Source organism: Lissotriton vulgaris, chromosome 4_1 (genome assembly GCF_964263255.1).
Source record: "Lissotriton vulgaris chromosome 4_1, aLisVul1.2, whole genome shotgun sequence".
Lineage (NCBI taxonomy): Eukaryota > Metazoa > Chordata > Amphibia > Caudata > Salamandridae > Lissotriton > Lissotriton vulgaris.
In genome coordinates this window covers 637,884,294-637,909,215 of record NC_141691.1, presented here as the reverse complement: position 1 = coordinate 637,909,215, position 24,922 = coordinate 637,884,294, and the positions used below count along the sequence as shown (strand labels likewise).

Sequence of the window (24,922 nt, the reverse complement as noted above, 5' to 3'; positions counted from 1 at the left end):
GTGGGGGTGTAGAATCTGAGTCGTCTGTTGAGGTATGCTGGTCCGGTGCTGTGGAGTGCTTCGTTTGCGTGGGTGAGGAGCTCGAAGGTTATCCTCTTGTTGATGGGGAGCCAGTGCATTTCTCTCAGGTGGGGTGTAATGTGGCTGCGGCAGGAGATATCTAGAATCAGACGTGCGGAGGCGTTCTGGATGCGTTGCAGCCGTCTCAGGAGTTTGGCCGAGGCTCCTGCATAGAGTGTGTTTCCGTAGTCCAACCTGCTGCTGAGGGCCTGGGTGACCGTTCTTCTTGTAGCCATGGTGATCCACTTGTAGATCCTGCGGAACATGTGGAGGGGGTTGACCTGCTTAGGAGAGGGTGGGGTCGAGGATGACCACTAAGTTGTGTGCGTGGTCGGTGGGTTTTGGAGCTGTTCCCAGTGCGTTCGCCCACCAGGAGTCGTCCCAGACCAAAGGGGTTGATCTGAGGATGAGGACCTCCATCTTGTCAGAGTTCAGCTTCAACCGGCTGTTCCTCATCCATTCGGCGATGGCCTTCATTCCTTTGTGTAGGTTGGTTTTGGCGGTGTGGGGGTCTTTGGTGAGCGAGAGGATCAGCTGGGTGACATCGGTGTAGAAGATAATGTTGAGGTCGTGCTGTCGGCGAACGTGGGCGAGAGGTGCCATGTAGATGTTGAACAGCGTTGGGCTGAGGGAAGAGCCTTGGGGTACGCCGCAGATGATCTCGGTGGCCTCGGAGCAGTAGAGGGGAAGGCGGATGCTCTGTGTTCTGCTGGAGAGGAAGGAGGTGGTCCAGTCCAGGGCCTTCTCTTGGATCCCAGCATCGTGAAGGAGTGTTCGTAGTGTGCGGTGGCAGACTGTTTCAAAGGCGGCTGACAGCTCCAGGAGGATGAGGGCCGCTGTTTCTCCATTATCCAGCAGGGTCCTGATGTCATCGGTGGTGGCGATGAGGGCAGTTTCGGTGCAATGGTTGCTGTGAAACCCAGACTGGGACGGGTCCAGGATGCCGTTCTCTTCGAAGTGGCGGCTCAGTTGCTTGTTGACGGTTTTCTCGATGACCTTCACGGGGAACGGGAGCAGGGAGATGGGCCGGAAGTTCTTGAGGTCCTTGGGGTCAGCCTTGAGTTTCTTGAGTAAGGCCTTGATCTCGGCGTGCTTCCAGTTGTCCGGGAAGGTTGCTGTCTCGAAGGAGATGTTGATTACTTCCCGCTGATGGGGTACAATGGTTGTGCTGTCTTTGTTGAAGATGCGGTGTGGGCATGGGTCTGATGGTGATCCAGAGTGGATGGTGTTCATGATCTTGCAGGTTTCGTGGTCATTGATGTTGGACCAGGAGAGCAGGCAGTGGGTGAGGTTCTGAAAATTACGAATTTGTTCGTGCTCAGCCTCCATTTTGTGATCGCCGCCATTTTATGTTGCCCTTACTCAGGCAGCTCGGCGAACGCAATGTTTTTGTCGTTTCTGCCTTTGCGTGTCAGGTGGCTCCTTTGCTTATGTTTACTAACGAGTGTCAGGGTCTGGACGAGTACACTAATTCCTATCTGAGCTGATTAATCCCCGTCCGGACTACATGTTGTTTCACACCATTGTTTCCTTTAAGTTATCTTATCTGCTGTCCTTCGCTACATGTCTCATGCATTCTCCTGTTTCATGACTGTCCTTCTACAACATGCAGCTGTGTTTTCTCTACTTGTAAATCGAATTGTGTGGATTCATTTGTAATTTACTTAAGGGGTCGAGTGACAAATAGAACCGGGATTTTGAGTTGCCTTAGTCTTAAAACAATGTCTATAACGTTTGCCTATAGCTCATGCTCTTGTGTGATTGCATTTTGCATTTTATTGTATCGTATATAAACCTGTACGCCACGGAGTTAAGTGGCAGTCTCTTTTGAACCTCGTTGTACTGACGACTTCTAAGACCACTGTACTAGCTGCAGCTAATAAATACCATCTTCTATGCCAGATGAAGAGTCCGTGTCTCTGTTTTGACAAGGCAGGTGAATCCCGGGGATTTCAGGCGTACCCTGCGCCGCCGGGCTTTAAGGCTGTGGTTCTCGAACTGGCGCCCAACATGGGGCCAATTCAGCGGTAGCGGTTGAGCCCGAGGGTCGTGAGGAGCCCCGCAAGAAAATTCCGGAGGAAGCGCACCACGTGATCGACCCCTGTATGTCGGAAGTGGACCGAAGGTCTTTGACAGCGCGGCTACTCCTCTCCGACGGCTGCTGACGACTGCTGCCCTGACTGTCACCCTGCCTTGGACCCTTCTGATGATGTTTGGTAAAGCGAGACGATAGACGGACCTTCGCTGGTGTAGAACGATTCTTAGTTAAGTATTTGGTGGGTCGCTCCCACAGACCTTTGTTTTTGTTTTTGGGTTTTTATTCAGTTATTGCAATAACTGAAGCCAAGGGGTAAGTACGATTGTACTGTTTCACTGATCTATACCCCTTGTTGTTTGTGATCAGTCTAGAGAAGTGACAATGCCTGGGCTGTGTAAGTTCAAAAGATTTTGTTGTTTAGGTTGTACGAGGGATTCCCTTTTATCGGAATCATGTCCGATCCCTCCTGTTGGAACTCCCACTTATGAGCTCTATTCAAAACACGGTATTTGTCCCATTACCTTTAACGAAACATGGGTCCGATATACGAAAAATAGTGAAGTGTTGAGATGGCCCCAGAATGGTAGCTTTGACCCCGCTATATTAGACAATTTGGAAACGATTTTGTTTAAAAGAAAAGCCCGGCCGGCCATGTTTGACTCCTTTCGCCTTTGGCGTAAAGAAGCCAAACAGAAAGCAATCAAACAAGCAAAAAAGGATAAGAAAGCACAAGACATGTCGATTTTACAGGCTGCCCAGCAGTTTAAAGATAACGAAGTAGATGGTGCGAATGAGATATTAGAGAGACAACATCGTATGGCGATAGATAGATGCTATCAGATGCCGCCTACTTCCTCTTCAGATAAAAATAAGGAATTAGAAGAAGATGCCCTAATGTCTTGTTTATTGAATTCCCCTCCGCCTTATGTCCAAAATGCTAACGCACGTCCGTTACCCCCTCCCGTTGCTCAACAAGTGGTTGCTCAATTGCCGATTGCTCAGCAACCGGTTCAGCCTATTAATGCTTCTTGGCCTGCTTCTGCTCCATTCTCAAAGTCTGTGATTCAGCCCCCACCTTCTCCCGCTTGTACTTTTCAGTCTGCTACGTTTCAGTCTCTGTTGCCTCCTACATCTGTAATGCCTCCTATTCTCTTGATGGATTCTCCTACTTCACAAAGGAGGATAGCAGATGCAGTTTCAAGTTTCTTTTTTCCTCTTCTTGGGTCTTTAAATCTGTCTCCAGCTTTCTCTAAACGACAATCTCGTTGTCAACTTCCTCTTACGGACAAGAAAGTAGTTTTTGGTTCTCTCGCTCGTAAATGGATTGAGCATGGACTAGAATATAGTACCAAAGATATCATGAGTTGCTTCGATCAAAGGGTAGAGCCCACACAGAGATATGTCTTCAATGTTATGTGTCAAACTCTTATTAGAGGTTGGGAAGATATGAAGTCAGATACAGTTCCTTCGGAACTACTGAAATTACAAGCTGATTTTGATAAAGGTTTTATTGTAGGACCTCGAGTTGAAGAGGCAGTGAATAGACTCATTGCGTTTCGAACAATGTTTTTGTCCCTGTCTTTTTCCGAGACTAATCCCACCACAACTGAAATCCTATAACGCAGCTATTCGAAAGGCAAAAAAAGATCACTTTTCTCAACAAATATTAGAACACAAACATTCCTCTAAAGAACTTTTTAAAATAGTTAAAGAACTGTGCAACCCCCCTAGTCTTACAACACATCTGCCACCCTCACAGGAGGGATGTGATAAAATCAGCAATTATTTCTTTGATAAAATAGATACAATTTATTCATCCTTCACCAGTAATGACCAGGAATTGACTGAGCACCATATTGACGCAGAGCTTCTCCCGTTGGCCACCTGCTCTGCCTTTGGCCCTTTTTCAGAGGAAGAAGTAAATAAAGTCATGTCGGAAATTAAATCGGGCTCACCATCGGACCCATGCCCACATCACATCTTTCGACAACTAATCCCCTTAATTGGTCCAATAGTGACGCAAGCATTAAATCAGTCATTAGACCAAGCGGAATTTCCAGCTATCTGGAAAACAGCAGTAGTGACTCCCTTACTTAAAAAAGCTGGTACGGACATAAACAACCCTGCCAACTATCGGCCCATCTCGCAGTTGCCATATCTTTCAAAGGTATTGGAAAAATTAGTGAACAAACAATTATCAAACTATCTGGAAATTAATGACCTGCTCGATGTCTCGCAGACGGGCTTCAGATCGGACAATAGTACAGAAACAACTCTATTGGCAGTACTGGATGACATCAGAAGCCAGGTTGATGAAGGTAAAACGGTGGCCCTGATATTGTTAGATTTATCAGCGGCTTTTGATACCGTATCTCATAACCTCCTGATGCAAATGTTAGCTGCAAAAGGACTGCAGGGAAAAGCCCTAACCTGGTTGAATTCTTTTTTATCAGACAGATCACAATCTGTCCGATTAGGCAGCTACACCTCTACACCCTGTAAGATCAAGTATGGTGTACCACAGGGGGCATCATTAAGTCCAACATTATTTAATGTTTATGTATCATCACTGGCCACGATCGGGAAAAAGTGGGGCTTCAACATCTGCTCATACGCCGATGATACACAACTAATGATTGCCTTAGATGGTGAAGAAGATCCCAAAAATAGACTACTCAACTGCCTTTATGAACTATCCAGATGGATGCATAATCACTGCCTGAAATTAAATGCTGATAAATCGGAGATTTTACTGTTCGGCGGTTCCCAACAACTTTGGGATGACACCTGGTGGCCCAACATTCTTGGTGCCCCCCCCCAAACCAACCCAGATGGCAAGGAATTTGGGAATCTACATTGACAATAAATTGTCAATGAATAACCACGTGACAACTATCTGTGGTAAAGGCTTTGCACTACTGAAAATGCTACGAAGAGTGTTTCCATGGATTCCCCTGGAATGTAGAAAGATCTTAGTACAGTCACTATTATTTAGTAGACTTGACTATGGGAATTCCCTATTCGTCGGCATGGCAGATTACCTACTCTCAAAGCTACAGCTTGTTCAGAATGCGGCAGCAAAAGCCGTATGTAACAAAAGAAAATATGACTCCGCTACAAGCTGTCTGAGAGCCTTACACTGGTTGCCAATGAGAGAAAGAGCCACATTTAAAATACTGTGCCTCACCCACAGAGCATTGCACAAAACAGGTCCAACCATCCTAAAAAACAGAATTAATTGCTATGTTCCATATAGAAATCTTCGCTCTCAACACACAGCAAGAGCGATAACCACTAGAATAAAGAAGGTTAGGACGGGAGGCCGTGCCTTCTCACACTTAGCAGCAAACCTGTGGAACAATTTACCGACAGATCTGAGACTCACAGATGACCATCTTGTCTTTAGGAAAAAACGTAAAACAACACTGTTCCCTAATACCCACTAAATCACAATATCACCATCAACAACCACCAGTTACACGTTCATTGTTAATTTTAGCGCCAGGATATCCTTTTAGGATGAATGTTAGCACTTTATAAATACTTTTACCATTACCATAAACAAGGTAGTAAGAATTATCCGATGCGTGAAGTTCCTCCTGAATGGAGAGAAGAGGTGATTGGTCCACCTCAAATCCCTGCTCATTTCCAGCGTATTTGGGTCCACGAACACTGGAAAAGGTCTGAAGTATTGGCGCTTAAGAAAACTCTTCCAGACCCCCGTAAAAATCCTTCTGGATATTATAAAGAATTGTCCCAAACAGTTGACGCCTGTATTATGAATTTGGCCGACATTGATATGCTATTCGGAAATGTTGTTCCGCAAGGTATATGGGCACGGATTCGTAAGGAACATCATGTGGCTGAATTAGGTGGTGATTGGGCTGCTATCAGAGCTGCGGATGCGAATCAGGTGGGTGGTACGAAACCCGAGGATTGATGAAGACATTGATGCCTGCGGTGCGAGTAAATTGGCATAAGCTGGCTGAATACAAGCAAAAGAAAGATGAAAGCGTCTCGGATTTCTTCACTCGCTTTGAAGAGACGTTTATTGACCATAGTGGTCAGGATTTGAGTGTAGAGGGTGGTCAGCAATTGTTTGTGGACAAGTTTGTATATAACTTGCTTCCTGAGTTATCGAATAAATTAAAGAGTTCCGAAAGCGCATGGGCTGTCTCTTCCCCTGTTAAAATATTGGCTACTGCACAGTTTTACAAGAATAGAGATAAGGAGGAGAAGGAGAAACAAGAGAAGAAAAACAGAGATTTAAAAACAAAGGTTCTTTTACAGCAAGCGTATCCGCCTCGCTCGAATCAGCATCAGCAACCTTCCCAGTTTCAGCAGCCTCCACAGTTTCAGAGATTGTTGCAAAAGCCCGAAGATTTTACGCCGCGACCTTCGTTAGGTCCTAATCAGTGTGCATATTATAGGGAGTAGGGACATTTCAAGAATAGTTGTCCGGTTTTATTACAGCGTAATAATAGGATGTCCGCTCCCCGAGGTCGTGGTAATTTTCAGACAGGATCTAGAGGTAGAGGACGAGGTGCGTCCTCTCAGGAGCAGCGTTCTTTTTCTTCATTTACCTCAAATTACTTTGACCAGCAGACAGTTCCGTCCACACAATATTACAATGATGATTATCATGTTGAAGATAGGGCTGATGATTTTCAGATTGAATAGGACAGCCATGGACGAAGTAAGGGAGTTGTGTCGATTCCAGTAGATCAAAATGGGCCGTATGTTACTGTCAATACTATGCGTGTTTCAGAACCATTTCTTTTGGATACTGGTGCGATGAGAAGTTCTATCATTCATTCTAAACTTCCTGGGGCACCTTTGTCTAGCTTAATGAATACCTCTGTGGGATTTTCTGGCGCCCCAGTCCGTAATTCGGTTTCTTGCCCTTTGCCTGTTTCGATTGGTCCTTATGATTTGGAAGCTTCACTTATCCTGACAACTGGTTGTGGTGAAAATTTGCTTGGTCTAGATCTATTGAAAAGACTGCATGCAACATTGTACTGTTCCCCTTCTGGTGTGCATCTTACGTTGGGAAAGAACTTGACGTCTTCCATGTATTTGTCCCGAGACCAGTTTCCACCCGAGTTGCTTTCTCTCCCAGACAGTCTTTGGGCTACGGGCCCGAATGAAGTGGGTCGTCTTGCGATCCCACCGTATGTTGTCACAGTTAAAGAGAATGTTAGAATGCCACGTATTCCTCAATATCGTATTTCTAGTGATGGAGAGAGAGCACTGTTGGCCATTGTTGATGATTATAATCAGAAAGGTGTGGTTGAAGAGACCAGAGGCAATGTTTGTAACAGTCCTGTTCTTCCGATCCTTAAGAGAACGGATCTTTCACAGCCTCCTGTTTATCGATTGTTATTGACCTGAGAGAAGTCAATAAAATAGTGGTGCCACAGTTCCCTGTTGTTCCGGACATTACAGCCTTATTGACGATGATCCCTGTTTCGGTGACTTGGTTTTCAGTGATAGACCTCAAGAACGCTTTCTTTAGTATTCCTATTGCTGAAGAAAGTAGGGATATCTTTGGTTTCTCTCTAGGTGGCCGAAGTTTCTGATTTAAAAGAGCTCCTCAAGGCTACTGCGAGAGTCCCTCTATCTATAGCAAAGCTCTTAAGTCTCAACTTGGTACTTTTTCTTTGCCCCCAGGTGCTACGCTTATTCAGTATGTGGATGATTTGCTGGTGGCTGCTGATACGGAAGATGTGTGTAAGAGTGTGACTGTTGCATTGTTACATCATTTGTATGCTTTAAATCATAAGGTGTCACCCTCTAAGCTGCAATATGCCCGCCAAGAAGTGACCTACTTAGGTCATCGCTTGTCGAAGGAGGGAAGGCGATTGACTCCAGAACGTATTCATGCTATTTCACAGATGTCTGTACCTACGACACAGAGAGAAGTGCGTGCCTTTTTGGGTATCACTTCCTACTGTAGACAATGGATTCCCAATTTCTCACTTTTGGCAAAACCATTGGTGGCACTAACGTTGAAAGATACGCCCCATCTGCTCCCTTGGACGGATGAATGTCAGAAAAGCTTTGTTGACTTACGTACTGCCCTGTGTTCTGCTCCAGTGTTGGGTACCCCAGATTATAGTAAGTCCTTTACATTGTACGTTCATGAGAAAGAAGGTTGTAGCTAAAGCTTTGCCCAGTTGTCTCAGAGCTACGGCAGCTGCCGCAATTTCTATTAGACAGTCTGCCGGATTAGTGTTGGATAACACATTTATTGTTATGCTTCCACATGAAGTGGATACCTTGCTGAATAGAACCAAGATGCAGCATCTCACGAGTGCTCGTTTGTCTGGTTACGAGCGGACACTTTTAGCGAGCCATGTACATATTAAAAGATGTAACACGTTAAATCCAGCTACATTGTTGCCGCTCCCAGATGAGAAAGACGATCAGGAAAAGCATGATTGTTTTCTTCGAACAGAAGAAGAAACGAAGGGTAGGATTGATTTAAAGGACACTCCACTCAAGGACCTGGACATGATCCTATGGGTGGACGGTTCTTTTTTTAAGCTTCCAAATGGAGAAACTACTTCTGCCTATGCTGTTACCACCTTATGCACAATTGTTGAGACGGCACGTATTGGACATAATTCAGCCCAAGCAGCTGAATTGATAGCCTTGACTAGAGCGTGTGTGTTGTCGAAGGGAAAGAGAGTGAATGTGTACACAGATAGTCAGTACGCCTTCGGTGTTGCACATAGTTTTGGTAAGTTGTGGAGGGAAAGAGGATTCTTTACCTCCCACGAGACAAAGATTCAGCATGGTCAGTTAGTGACTGATCTTCTTGAGTCACTTACCTTACCTACACAAATAGCTATCATAAAGTGTAGCGCACATAAGAAAGTTACAGATGATGTGGGTGGTGGAAATGCGTTTGCAGACGAGGTAGCGAAAACTACAGCTAGAAACACCACTAGTCGAATGTATGTGGCAGGTCCTGCAAATTGGGTTAGGGAAATTGTAATGTGTGAAGACACGGTTGAGAGTGTGAAACGATTCAGGGAGAGGCTACTGAGAAGGAATTGAGTACGTGGAAAGAAAGTACAGGAATGTTAGATTTGCTGGGTTGTTGGACGGAGTTGTCGGAACATCAGCGATGGTTGTTACCCGACGCTTATGTGTTACCGGTCGTGACTATGGCTCATGGTCCTGCCCATATTAGTGCAAAATGCATATGTAAGCTCTTGGCTCAGGTACGGCAGAATGAAGGAATTCCGAAATGTGCAGAAAATGTGGTTAAGCATTGTATTGTTTGTTTAATGCCTAACCCAGGAAAGGGTACCCCAACTCCGGCAGGCCATTTTGCTCCCCCGTCATATCCTTTTGAAGTGTTGCAGATTGATTACATTCATATGGATCGCTGCAACAACCTCAAGTATGTTCTGGTGGTGGTATGTACCTTTTCCCATTGGATAGAGGCCTACCCATTGAAGGATAACACTGCTCTGTCAACTGCTAAAGTATTGATTAAGGAGTTTTTCCCCAGATTCGGTTTGCCGCGCATTGTCTGGAGTGACAGTGGAAGTGAATTTATGGGCCAGATTATGCAGAAAGTATGTTCTTGTCTTGGTATTAGACAGAAATTCCATGCGGCAAACCATCCACAGTCAGCGGGTTTGGTTGAGTGTTACAATGGTACACTGAAGCTTAAACTGGCCAAGATTCAAGCCAGTACGGGTCTTGCTTGGCCTGATGCCTTGCCCCTAGCTCTTTTGTCAACCCGAACTACTGTGCACTCTCGTATGGGACTTAGCTCATATGAAGTGGTATTTGGACGCCCAGCTAATGTTTGGGGCGTCCCCTGCCCCAAAAGATATTCAGACATACCATATCCTTTGTTAATTGACTATTTGCATGATTTGACTACTATATTAAGTGTTTTTCGCCAACAGGTACAAAGTGTTTTGCCGGAGGCTTCTACAGACCCAGGTCACACTATTTTGCCCGGTGACTGGGTCTGCATCAATAACTTTCAAAGGACCAAGAACTTGGAGCCTCGCTGGTCTGCACCTACGCAAGTTTTGCTTGTTACCCGCACGGCTGTGAAAGTGGTTGGCAAGCGCAACTGGGTGCATGGAGTGCACTGTAAAAAGGTGCCACTGCCATTATCCTTCGACCAGTGGATTCGTAGTGGTGTAAGGGAATCAGACACTGCAGCGGTTCCTTGTTTTGTTCCTTTCAGTGATGCTCAAATTTATGGGACTCAGTCTGAAAATGCAGATGATGATATTCTTCAAGCCGCTGTGCCTGTGCATCATCGAATAGACACTACCGATCCAGAAACTTTATTCAGAGACCAGACCGTGCCGAGCAAAACACGTTACAACTTAAGACCAAGAGCTAACAAACAGAACTGAACATTTTTTTGAACACTTCTTTTCATTACTTAAAAGACATTCCTTTTTGGGTCCTTTTTGCTTCCTTTTTGTATGATATTAGTATTAGATGTGCCATCTGTCTCCTTCATAGGGTCACGGTAGGAGACTCAGACTGCAACCTGATTTTTGTTCTCTTAGTAAGAGGCTAGTGCCTCATGGTATACAGAAGTGAGTAGCTGAGTGATTAAGGAAGATTGCCGTGAGCGACATTTTTTTTAGATAAAGATGGATGGTACAACAATCGTAGGTAGGGAAAATAGGAAGCAGGAAATGAGATCAAAGTATTGTAAATTATTGCGTAGTCGATTTGTGTGTTCTAATGTTTTTGTGTATTTTATTAGCTTGCACAGGTTGGATCATACATGTTTTGCAATCATGAAATGTTGCTAATTCGACCACTTCTTTGCCTTCTCGTCTTTCTGTCTTTTCACACAAAATGCATACTCTACCCCCTCATGAACAGATAAGGAGAGCCGAATATATGAATAATACGTTTATTCAGTTGTTGCACCAACATCAGTTGGCTGTTAATATGACTGATTGTTGGGTGTGCGGACTTATGCCACACAATATACAAAAGGGAATGCCATATCTGGTTCTTCCTTTCTCATACGAAGGTTCAGCTTGGGCCTATCTGACAATGTTTTCAGCCGCATACCACAACAAACTTAAAAACCCTGTAAGAACTTCTAGGAATGGACTAGATTTCAGTCACAGCTTTTTGATTAACGGTATAGTGGGGTAATGGCTAAGATTACAGAGAAGAATAAGATTCCATTAGATGAGAAGAGAGCTTATGATGGATGGAATGTTACCCACTATGTGTCTATCCTTGGTGACAAAACTAAGAAGGGTGAGTCTTCTCTAGTATGGACTGTACCCCATCAAGGTAATTTTTGTCTCCAAGCCAACAGCAAGAAAGCTGACATCAAGCAGAAATGTTTATATACGTACATTTTCTCGTCCTCTGATTTCCCTCCGCTGGTTCCGTCTCAAGGAGCATATTTTGTTTGTAATGACCGAGCTTACACTTGGCTCCCTTCTAACTTTTCTGGAACCTGTTACATAGCTTTTCTCCTTCCCCCTACATATACGGCTCCGTCAGACCACCAAAGAGTTAGACATAGCAGAGGTGTATTTGATGCCAAAGACACAGCAGAACAAGAGGGAGGATATTTCCTCAAAGGATTCCTTCCCTTTTGGGGCCCGATGATCAACAGCAGACATATCAGGCAACTGGTTCGAGTGGTTGAGATCACTATTAATGTTACTGCAGGTGCGATAGGTAACATTCCAGCAGAGCTTCAGGCTGACCGTCTTATGACGTTGCAAAATCGAATTGCGCTAGATGTGATCTTAGCGGACCGAGGAGGTGTCTGTAGATTGATCGGATCTAGTTGCTGCAATTATATTCAAGATGAAGCCCCTGCAGTATACCAAGCCATTTCCAAATTGCACACGGTCTCCGAGTCGATTCATCAGGATGAAGGAGATTGGTCAGTTATGGGATGGTTTTGGGGAATATTGTCAACTTGGGGATGGAAGATTTTAACGTTGCTTGGAGCAATCTTGGCCATCATATTCTCCTGTTGCCTATGCGTCCAATGTGGTCCTGCAGTTTGTGGCCTGTTGGCTACTTTATGTGTTCCACAATCTGCGACTCAGAAGATAGAGAATATTAGAATGATGGTACAGCAACAGCTTGAGGATTTCATGAACATTAGTGTTGATTCCGACTCAGATTAGCATGAGTTGGTTTGTTTTTGCCTGAGTAATGGCAAAAGGAGGGTCTGAGGTTCTGAAAATTATGAATTTGTTTGTGCTCAGCCTCTATTTTGTGATCGCCGCCCTTTTATGTTGCCCTCACTCAGGTAGCGCGGCGAACGCGATGTTTTTGTCATTTCTGCCTTTGCGTGTCAGGTGGCTCCTTTGCTTATGTTTACTAACGAGTGTCAGGGTCTGGCCGAGTACACTAATTCCTGTCTGAGCTGATTAATCCCCGTCCGGACTACATGTTGTTTCACACCATAGTTTCCTTTAAGTTATCTTATCTGCTGTCCTTCGCTACATGTCTCATGCATTCTCCTGTTTTATGACTGTCCTTCTACAACACGCAGCTGTGTTTTCTCTACTTGTAAATCGAATTGTGTGGATTCTTTTGTAATGTACTTAAGGGGTCGAGTGACAAATGGAACCGGGAATTTGAGTTGCCTTAGTCTTAAAACATTGTCTATAACGTTTGCCTATAGCTCATGCTCTTGTGTGATTGCCTTTTGCATTGTATTGTATTGTATATAAACCTGTGCGCCACGGAGTTAAGTGGCAGTCTCTTTTGAACCTCGTTGTACTGACGACTTCTAAGACCACTGTACTAGCTGCAGCTAATAAATACCATCTTCTACGCCAGACGAAGAGTCTGTGTCTCTGTTTTGACAAGGCAGGTGAATCCCGGGGATTTCAGGCGTACCCTGCGCCGCCGGGCCTTAAGGCTGCGGTTCTCCATGGGTGCGGGTGGTGGTCGGCGGGGGTGGAGGGCTCGGTGGTTGTCAGGGTGGTTGTGGCGTTGAAGCTGTCGTGGATGTCGACAATCTTGCGGTGGAAGAAGGTGGCCAACGAGTCGCAGAGGTTTCGCCAGGGTGGGATGTCAATGGGGTTGGAGAGTTCCTTCACTATGTTGAAGAGGTCTTCGCTGTTGTGTGCATTGTTGTCTAGGCGGTCTTTGAATGAGGCCCTTTTGGCGGCTCTGATGAGGTGATGGTGTTTGTGGGTGGCGTTCTTGTTGGCTGCGTAGCTGCCCGGTGTTCGTTCGCGGTGCCAGTTCTTCTCCAGTTTTCGGCATGTCCGTTTGGAGGCCTGGAGGTCTTTGGTGAGCAGCCCCACATCTTCAGAAATTTAGCAAATCTGACAATACTTTAACTGCAATCATCCCACTCATTGAGCACACATTAGCCAAGAACCAGTTTTAAATTGTTCTCCAGATTGTAGCTACCACGTTCCTCTGGGCACTCCTTTTTAATAAGGCTACAGCTCGAAAGACTGTTTTTACACGATTAAACTCTCATTCTTAGACCCAAAAGACCAATGTAATGACAGTGTTCCAAGTACAAATGATCTACAGAAACACACTTTCAAGAAACTCTAAGAATTCATAGCATTACTTTTCAGCACCTCATCAATGGCCCCAATGATATATGCATCACAATTAATCACTGTACCTGCTTTGTAGTAATCATGAGATCATTTAGCATTAATAATAAATCAGTTATTTCTTCCTAAAAGGGAAAAGGAAAAAAACACAACATTTAAAATGTGTTAATTTGATCCGTGCAATATTTTTTCTATCATTTTGAAAACTTTATCAACTTTTGTTCAATCATACACCTATTCTATTGTCCATAACACGTCTCTCACTAATTTAATTTAGTTCCTAGTTAATATCTATATTTAATTGAATTGAGGTTTTGTGTAATTTTTGTAATATGATATTGCGGGTGCACTTGAGAAGAGCCAAACAATAAGAAAAGTGAACCCATTATTTCCCCAAGGCTGTTTCACTTGACATTAGATGTGTGGCCATACACACCTTTTTGGCATCGTCATTTCCACTTTGAACAACTAAGCTTTGAAAAGCTTGGTTGGAATAGAGTTAAATTTCATCTAAAACAATCTTATTATTTCTTAGGCTTATATGAGTTTGTAAACATCTAATGCTTCATCAAGATGTTAAAAATGGAGTGGGTGGACCTGCAAAATGGGTGGGTGGCATTGTGAACTTCGTGATCTATTCATGTACAATTTATTAAACACTATCAACCCCAGAAATGAAGAAAAAGGAGTACAACTCGTTATATAGTTTCTGAACAGTCCCTCCCCTGGAGGTTAAAAATTCAGTAGGTATACCAAAATATGAAATGTATAATGCACAGGCCATTGTCCTCGGTTATGTTACAATAATTTTTTCTCTCTTGTTCCTTTTACATTATTTTGGATGATGCTCTATTCCTATATTGAATCTACCCTAGATGAACAAGTTATTTACCTTCTATAACGCCATTCTGGTGGAGAATCTATTCTACAGCAGATTTGTCACCTTTTGACTATCCCCAGGCGTCAGATTGGATCTGGAAGCTTTTGCATAGCAATTCTCTCTAGCGTTGACAGGTGGCATTGTGCGATGTCATGCTGCTCCGTCTTGTGCAGACATGATTTCGGGACCAGTACACATATATCACCTGCTCACGCTGGCGTTAGCCCACAGAAACTAATATGAAACAGTGTACAGAACCTTTTGAGATGGAGTTTTATTAAGATTGGCCTGAATGAGACCAAGCAACAGAATGGGAGTAGAGACAGCAGGTGATGAATTTGCAGCTACATTTTCTACCAGAAAAAGCGCTTTACGAAAAGAAGTAACTGGTTCTTCTGATAGAGATTTCTAACCGCAGATTCCTCATCTTTTGAATAAATACTGATGCAGTACCTCCCAGTTGGTGAGTCTGTGGAATGACTCAGACTAGGAAATCTTGGAAGACCGATCACGTGAAAGGCTTGCGTCGTTAGACCTGGCTGTATAGGCGTTGGTGCTTTCGGAACATGTGAAGGGGCATCCACAGAGCCATCTGGCAAATGTCTAAGGAAGGCACACCTTGTACTAGCATCATGGTTGCAGCCTTTGCTCGGGAGGAGTGAGCACGTAAACCAACTGGAGGTTGCATTTTGTCCAGCCCAAAGCAGATCCTAATGTATAAGATAATTTATCTGGAGATGGTTCGTTGGTGTACAGCCCTTCTTTGTTCCAGAAAACCTAACAAACTCAAAATCTGTGGACAGTCATAATTCCACACTTCCGATCGTACTTACTACCCTTAAGAATGTGGGCCTTACTGTCAGTCTGGATAAATGCAAATTTGTGTTGAATCTGTAGATTATTTAGGTCATCATGTTTCCAAACGTCGAATAAAACCCAAATTGGAATTGGTGGTAACTGTAGAAATGTGGGTTTCCGTACCAGTATCGATGCCCGGATGGCTGGCGCAAGTCGCCTATTAGTTCCTCATTCTGAATAGTTACCAAAATAAAGAGACGGGCGCTGGGAGCAGGAATCACAAGAACAGAGTTTATTTCTCATGAGGAGAGCCTGTCATTTCAGACACGAAACAAGGTGTCATCGGGAGGGGCTCTAACAAGTGAGCTGAGACTCCGTCTTTTATACCTTACAAAACACTTGGCATTACAATCACAGTATTGTGAAACAAAGAAAAGATATCCCCATAATCCTCGTGTCAATCCTACCCCACATGTGTTCACAATAGGGACCCTTGACTTGCTGATAAGAGGGGAGGGCAATCACGCAGCTGAGTGTTCCGTCAACTGTTTAGAATGTGTGCGCCTGATCATAGCCCAGGGGGTGGGGTGGCCAGGATCAATAGTGGGTCCTTTGAAGAGGAGTGACTTCATACAAAAAGGGCAGTAAATGGTATCTCCTGGCTTAGGCGATGGCCTCGGACATGTGTGGTCAGTCAGACTCGGGGGAAGGGGTCATCAAAGGAGTGGTATTCATGCCGCGTGGACAATCGAGTGCGGAGGGAGGGCTTGTCAACAGAGGGGCATTCATGGAAGGAAAGGAGGTGTTGGTCAGGCGCGGCCGTGACTACCAAGGACAGGATCTTGCAGAAGGAGGTTTATGACTTGCCCATGTGAGGGAGAAGGGGAAGGGGAGCCAGGGTGTGCACAGGGACAGAGTCGCACGCAGAGAGAGAGAGAGAGATCTTATGACTCATGCATGAGAGAGCGGTGGTAGTCAGGTGCAGCTGGGGAGGGCTATGTCAGCTGGGGCGAAGGTGACCTCTTCAAGAGTGAATGGGGGGTTTGCGTGGGTCAAGCAGAAGGGTTGCCTTTCAGGGCAGGATCGCACAGAGGGAGAGGGTTTCATTAATCCATGCATGTGAAAGAGAGAGGGGGTTTCAGATACGCGCAGAAGGGAAGCCGGTGATTTGTAATGGGCAGGAAAAAAAAAAGGGCCAGGGTGCTTAGAATGGCTGTCATGTACGCATGGGTACAGGCCTTTGCTGGCAGAGTGATGCAGTCAATGCTTTACGGTATTCATGGTGCATGCAGGGAGAGGAGTGGGAAAAGGGAAATGAACGTTGCTTATGTACATCAATATTTCTAATTTTCTACATAACAGTTAAAGATGCTTCTGATCTCACTTCCAACAATGAGTTGAAATCTTTTTTGGGTCTAGTGGAATACATGGCAAGGTTTGTAAAGAACTTCATGGACTATACTGCTCCGTTAAGGCACCTTTTAAAAAAAGAACCCATTTTGTGTGGGGGACACCGGTGAGAGTGCATTTGAGGGCTAGGGGCGTTTCTAGTACAGATGGTGGATGGCAGTGAGAGAGTAGTAGCATTTGCTTCTAGAGTGCTGAAGGATGCAGAGTTTAACTATTTAACTATCGAAAGGGAAGCTCTTGGATGCTTGTGGGCTATCACTTGTTTTCAATATTTTTGTGGGGTCTCCCATTCACTGTTAAAATGAACCATAAACCTCTAACATATATTTTTTCACCAGAGGAAGAAAACACTCCACACCTTATATAGCTAAATGGATGTTAGATTTGGAAGTATATCATTTTTACATTTATTTTATCTGGTGATGAGTGCTTGCATGATGGTCCGTCTGATGTTCTGAGGCAACCATTTGAAGATCTTTTGGATCATGCATAGTATGTGGAAGAAGGAGGTGCACACTGCGTCTACTTGAGCTACCATACTGAACTTATCATCTACAATGATCCCTAGATTTCTTGCAAGGTCTGTGGGTATTGGTGTTGGTCTTAGCTCTAATGGCCACCAGGTGGAATCCCTGGGGCAGGTCTTGTTGCCAAAGACCAGTACATTTGTCATGTCAGAGTTGAGCCACAGGCAGTTGGTTTGCATACAGTTTGCTACCATGATTATGCAGTAGGTGAAGTTGGTCCTGGTTGTCTTGTCCGTAAGGAAGAGGATGAGTTGGGTGTCATCAGTGTAGGAGAGGTCAGTGATGGCTTGTGATCGGATGATGTTGGCAAGTGGTGTCAAGTATATGTGGAAAAGGCTGAGGAAAGATCTGAGTGGTAAACCGCATATCAATGTCTTTGTTCTCTGATGTGAATGGTGGAAGCCTGACCCTTTGATTTCTACCCGTAAGGAAGGAATAGATCCATTTAAGAGCAAATGCTTGTATGCTAATCTGATGGAGTCTTCCATTGAGGGTGTTATGGGAGACAGTTATCGAATGCCTCAAAGAGGTTGAGCACGATGAGAGTCACTATTTCCTCTCGGTCCAGGAGATGCTGCAACAGGAGATCCTTCCATCATGACACTGTGCATTCTCTACATTGGTAAATAGATGGAACCTAGGTTCTCCCTATTACTGAATGATTCCCTGCGCCACCTCTGAGTTTATTGCTGCTCATGATCCAATTGGGCAACGTCATCGAAGTTTGTCTGCTCATGTGTGGAGGTGAGCTTCTGACCGAGACCAGAAATCTCCTACCTCTACCTCTCCCAGATCACCTTCACAACCTAGTAATGAGTCTTCCATCAAAATTATTAACTAGTGTGTGGGGAAAAAGAGAGGGGTCTGCTGTTAGTCCAATTGCAGTTAAGTAGCCACCACTGCAGGTCTTTTGCAGTTTTCTCAGACCAACCAGATGCAAAGGGACAGATTTCCTTGGAGCTGAGCCCACTGAGACTTTAACCCCTTCCATGCTCATGACGAGCTCAGCTCGTCATGAGGCACAGTTGAGCTGTGCTGATGACGAGCTGAGCTCGTCATGAATGCAGCAGAATAGCAATTTCCAGCACAGGGGAAAAATAACCACAGCAGCGATGTGGTTAAATCCCACTGGAAAGCCTGAATGTGCCACATGGTGTGGTCCACAAGCAGGATGCAAAAGGCCAAAAGTCCCAAAAGCTTCAGAGTTGTTCTCACTGAGACCAAGGCTGCAGGCTGAGACCTCGGGATCATAGCCTAAATGTCTGGGCTCATTGATGTGGAGGGATGGCTCGTTAGAGCACCATATCCAGAACGGTTCTGATGAAAGGGATGTTTTGAAGGAGTGAGGTGTGACTTTGACATGTTGAGAGAGAAACCCAACAATGTCAATAGGTTCACCACCATCCGGAGATAGTTTGCGACGTCATTTTGCTTTTTGTAGCCAGTTGACAAGGTATGGGAAGACTAGTGTTTCCAACCTCCGTAGATGTCCTGCAACCACTGTCATCACCTTTGTGAATACCCCAGATGCCAATGGGGACTACAGAGAACTGAAAGTGCTCCTGGCCCACCACAAACAAATGATAGCACCTGGTGGACTACAGGATGGGAATGTGAAAGCATGCACCCCGAAGGTCCTCAATGCCACTTCTCAGAGCTTGAGTAAATTCCTGCATTGCCAGTATCTTCTTTGGTTCAACATTTCTACACCTGAATACCATCTTTGGTTTTCAACTTGCCCTTACTAGTCCAATTAAAAAAAATATCCTTAAATTGCATCCCTTACAATATACATTTATTATTTTTTTTTTAAGAATTCCTACCCCTTGACTACCTCTTATTTTGCCTAAAGTTGAATTAAATATGCAGCACAGGCCTCTTTATGTAAAGAACCGTATATGAACTACCAGAATAAATCTATTAAATCAGGTTTCCAAAGAGTCCTCTGTTTTATGTACCACTCTTTTCAAAGTTCCTGTTCCTTTTATCAAGTCTTATTTCGCATTAATTGTTATGTCGTATTACAGTCTGTTCAGCTTTTAAAATATCTGTTGGTTTTTGTACTAGAGTACATAAACAAACTTGTAACCTATAGAAAATGCTGTCAATATTTGCCTAGATGAACATGTTGACTGGCTAGGTAAGGATTAGTACACGGGGCCGAGCTAGCCACGGAGCGAGATGGCGGCATGTTAAGCGAGCTCCTCACAAACGCCCAGATATCCTTCGTTTAATCCTTTCAACATGGTTTTAAATGTCTGAAATTGTTAGAGAGTGGGAAATGCCGCAGCGGGAAATGCCGCAGTGGGACCAATTTAGAGCCAAGATTGGCCTCTAGAGATATTTACAAGCCCCGAAACGGCGAGAGAAAACCAGCGGCCTCCGTGAAGAAAGTTAAAGTTAAGCTGCGGGTCGCAGTGGGGAGGCACGCCGAGACGTACGGCATGCAGCGCGTCTGTGTGAGGAGGTAGGGCCCGCTGCGACTGTGCCTCTGTATTCCCACGCAACAGAAAAGGACAGCGGCCGCAGGGGACACGACCTGTCATCACTTGCACGCAGATCGGAGTGCGGCGAAGCTCCGGGGGAGGCCCGTAACGCACCAGAAACAAGCCAGTGGCATAATATCCCGCACAGGCTGGGGACCAGACCAAGGGCCTGGCTGGTTAGCCTACGTGCCCCTCACTGACAAAGAAGCCGCGGTCCTGATAAAAACAAGATATCGGGAAGTGAATGCATTGGCGGACACCCTGCGCAGTACCCATGAGCGCACTTGAGGCAGAGAGGTGGCGCCCTGCTGAGTACTTAAAACAGGCCTCGGAAGAGGGTGCATGACACATTAAGCACAGAACTCACTCGTGGGCATAGACAACACAGTGTGGGTGTACTGCAGGAGAGGCAGCCTGGACAAGTGTGGACCACGGGCCCTTCTAGATCGCGGGCCCCCAAGAGACAAGGCCTCCTAACGACACAAGCGTACACAGCACAGCAGGACCTTGGGGTAATCGGGGAGGCCCAAATCGTGCAAACCTCATCATCTTCACCGGGTCCATGGAGTACATAGGACCCCCCCTGATCTCGCATAGAAGCTCGGCCACAAATTAGGAAACAGGAGGAGAGGCCTAGACTGGGCAGGCCACGCTAATAGCGAATCTATGATTGGGTGGAGATGAGGTGCATAGCCGCTGCAGCCAATCGGCCCAAGGATATATCAGGTTCTGACATCTCGGCATCCTGGTCGCAGTCAAAGAGGCATCAGGTCAGCAAACGGAGACCCTTAACTACTCCCTTGACTGATTACAAGACCTGCAACTAAATCAGAGACCCAAGGCCCAATCCGGAGCAGCAATAGGACAGGCAAGCACGCTTGCAGACTGGGCGGTCAATGCGATATAGGCATTCTCTGCACTGCTGACCAGGCCGGAGAGACCTAGCTCACGGTGCCATCTCTCCAGAGACGCTGTAATAGACACACCTGTGGGGTGGGAAGCTACACAACAGACAGACAGATCGCACCCAACCAAAAATAAACTTTGAACGGGCTAAGAAACAACAAGAACAAAGCACCTATGAACAACCGATGGCACAATCAATGGCAGGAACCACAGGAGGGGGAACGAACAATGATATACAAACCATGTTTACTACGATCCAAGCCGCTCTGGCAAACATTGATGGGAAAATCAACTCCTTGACATATAGAGTCGACAGGATGTCCGAACGAATTGACAAACACACAGAAAGAATAGACATGGAGGAGCAAAGAATATCTGAAGCTGAAGATAGGCAAGTGCAGATGGATGCGAAACAGACAAAGACGGAGAAGCACCTGGCAGCAATGATGGTGAAGACGGAGGACTTAGAAGCTCTGTCCCGAAGAAGCAACATCCGCTCAATGGGAATTTTGGGAACAACAAACACGGGTCCAACATTATGTGGAGCAGTTGCTCATCTCCATGCTGGGACGGGACACTTTCTGGGATATTTTTATTGTTGAGAGGGCCCACAGATCGCTAGCGCCAAAACCACCTGCTGGATCAAGACCGAGAACGATTATTGCCAAAATCTTGAACTACAGGGACAGGGACGCGGCGCTTTGCAAGGCTAGAGAACTGGGAAAACTTTCTCATGAAGGCATGGACATATTCCTGTAACCAGACTCCACGTCAATAGTGCAGGAAGCTCGGAAAAAATTCACTACAGCGAAACAGAAACTGAGAGATCTGAATGTTCCATACGCCATGCCGTACCCAGCCAGACTCAAAATCACAGTTAACGGCAAGACACAGATCTGTGCTGAACCATTGGAAGTAAAGAAGTTTATACAACAGAAAGGCCAGTTAGGCACGTGGAGAAGATCACAGAGAGGAGAGCACGGGAAACAATCCACCACGTCCAACGTTGAGTGAACAATATTTCATGGACATATGTTGGACAATACGGTGAACTGTCTGCGAACTTTTGGGGGCACTCCCTATCATGCGGCGCCTTGCGTTCAATGCTAGAGTACAGGAGGGCCTACGGCATGCTTGTCCAGATAAGTTGACAGTCAACATTTAAGGCTTACAATTTTCACTGTGTAGCCTTGCCAATTGAGTGCTCTTGTACAGGTTAAGGTCATTGGCGCTGCTGGGAGGGGCTTCTCTCATAACCCTGCTCAGTAATGTTGTAACGTGTTGAATTTTGTACTATGCACAACCAGGGCATTTACCCATGTGGCCTATGCCACAAGCAACTGGTGGACAGCTCTGACCCTTATGTGTGAACCACACAAGCTTTTGTATTGCTTTCTTGTGTTTTCTTTTTGCAGGGAAATGTTATACGTTGATGTTGGGAATGCCTCCACTAGAACAGGAAAGGTGGAGTGGGAGGAGGTGGGAAGGGAGGGTAAACAGAAAACTCTGACCAGTGTTGAAATGGCAGACAGACTCATAGGAGACACTTTCAAACACCATAAACACATGCATTGGATATATGGTGGAGAATCGACAGACGACTGATACTTTGAAACAGCATAGACTGCTGGTGCTCCTAACCTGGAATGTTAGAGGGCTACACAACCCACAGAAAATACATAAAGTACTGGCATATCTGGACAGGCACAAAATAGATGTGGCTTGCTTATAAGAGACACACCTGACGGAACTCCGAGAGAAAAAAATAGGGGCCAAGTGGGCCTCATTTAGGTTGACATCGTCCTATTCCTCATACGTTAGGGGATTCCTGCTCTGGGTGACAAGCAATACACCCTTCACGCTTATTAATTCTGTGTGGGATGATCAGGGGAACTATGTGATAGTGAAGGGCTGCTTTGGAGGCACAGTGCTAACAATCGTAAATGTGAATGGTCCGAATTACGATGACCACTCTTTTTACCACGAATCTGGACGCAACTACGCAAACTCCAACCCGGTACTATCCTTTGGGGCGGGGACTTCAATACTTGCATAGACCCTACACTAGATAGATCAACTGGAATTGACAGATATGGTGAACAATCGACCAATGTTTTAAGGGAAGGGATGGCAGACTGGGATATAGTGGACATATGGAGACACAGACACCCAGAAAGGAGAGAAAGCACGTGTTTCTCATCAACACATCTCACATGGTCCAGACTTGATTACTGGCTGGTATCTCAAGATGTGTGCATGTGGACTGACATTGAACACTTACTCAAAACACTATCTGATCACGCCCCAGTTCGAATACAATTAGAAATCCAGACGCATACCCCACGACAATTCACGTGGAGACTGAGATAGATGGTGGTGCAGGACCAAGTATTTCGGGAAGAGTTACGCCAGGCAATAATAGACTATTTTGAACGTAATTCCGGATCGGTACAGAGCACAAGGACACACAGGTTTTCAAAGTTACCATAAGGGGACATTGCATTAGTAAACACGCAAGCATACTAAAAGTTATTTAGGGACAACTGGAAAGAATAGAAGCTGACGTTACTAGATTGGAACGCAAATTTGAAGACACTCACAATGACACAATCTTGGCTGATATTAGAACACAAATTAACAAATATAACGAATTAGCCGATGATGAGATAAAATAAATTTCGCGTAAATACACTGCTAGGAACTATGGAGAGGGAGGGAGACTTGGTAGAGCGTTGTCATATAAAATAAAGTCCACTCACACCATGGCGTATATTACGCAGATTCAGAATGAACAGCGCAAAACAGTATACACCACTCCAGCTATACCAGAATGCTTCACCAAATATTACACTCAGCTATTCACTCCTCAGACAAAGTCTTCCAGATCAGACATATGAGACTACCTAGATGGTGTAGCGGTGGCATGGCTATCAGACACCCACGAGAAATACTCCTGTCATCATATTACTAAGGATTAAATAACAGAAGCCATTAACTCCCTCCCTTATAATAAAGCACCATGGCTAGATTGTCTACCTGAAGAATTTTATAAAGAATTCCAAGATCTCCTAATCCCACACTTGGCTTAAATGCTTGAAGAAGCCTATGAAGAAGGCACATTTCCGACCTCATTAAGTGAGGCACTCCTGATAGCACTCCCAAATCCGGGCAAGGATCCCACTGAGTGTAAGTCATAAAGGGCTTTATCCCTGATAAATATAGATGCTATGATTTTAGCTAAAATAATAGCGAACAGAATACAACTGCTTCTATGTAATCTGGTACTACCAGACCAGGCAGGCTTCATGCCGACACAGTCTACTACCCACAATATCCGTACCATTTTTGCACTATACCACCACATAGACCCAGATATGCCAGCAGCTCTATTAGATGGCGCCATGGCCTTTGATTCGTTGGAGTGGGATTTCATGTCTGTCACCCTTCGCAAGATGGGGTTCCCAGAACCATTTTTAAAATGGATATCACCACTATATACTGCGCCTAAGGCACGGGTCAGAATCAATGGATACACGTCCAACCCCATAGAGGTTACGCGAGGCACCAGACAGGGCTGCCAACTGTCACCAATGCTCTTTGCACTAATCCTAGAACCACTAGCCTGTAAAATTCACCAGAAACACTCTGAATCGGCCTTACAGTTTGATCTTCTGCCTATTGGGTTAGTATTGTGTGCCGATGATATGGTTCTTTACACCACGCACCCGGAGAGGAATCTAAACCCGCTTATTAGAGAATATGTTAGATATGAGCAATATGCTGGCCTCTGAATAAACTGGGATAAATCTGTTGTAATACCTTTCACTGCGGACGCATTAGAACCTGATCTGGAATACCCTTTCAAATACTTAGTTAAATACTTAGGGGTTTGGATTCACCGAGATCCTGAACTGGTAATCAGGGAGAACTATGTCAAGGCACTGGTGAGGCTAGAAGAACAGGTAGATAAAGAGATAAAAATGTCTTTCTCAATGGCGGACAGAATAGCTCAACAGAAAATGATTGTATTGCCTAGGTTCTTATATTTGTTCTGGAATATACCAATATGGCTAAATATGGCCTTTTTTGACAAATTACGCTCTATCCTGCAGAGACTGACATGGGCAGGTAGACAGGGTAGGACTAGCTGGAAGGTTCTAACTCAACCAAACCATTTAGGTGGGTTTGGGGCACCGGATTTCCACTTATATTTTCTTTCTGCACAAGCACAACATGCACATTACTGGACGAACCCC

At 45.1% G+C, this 24,922-nt stretch overlaps 1 protein-coding gene across 1 annotated transcript in view; it reads right to left on the bottom strand.

Annotated features, from left to right (window-relative positions):
• PKD1L1 (polycystin 1 like 1, transient receptor potential channel interacting) overlaps positions 1-24,922 on the bottom strand; it is a 1,739,639-nt gene that overhangs the window by 705,278 nt on the left and 1,009,439 nt on the right. The window contains exon 34 of the mRNA XM_086964902.1: positions 13,728-13,784. Coding sequence (XP_086821028.1) covers positions 13,728-13,784 — 57 coding nt within the window. The remainder of the gene's footprint in view (positions 1-13,727; positions 13,785-24,922) is intronic.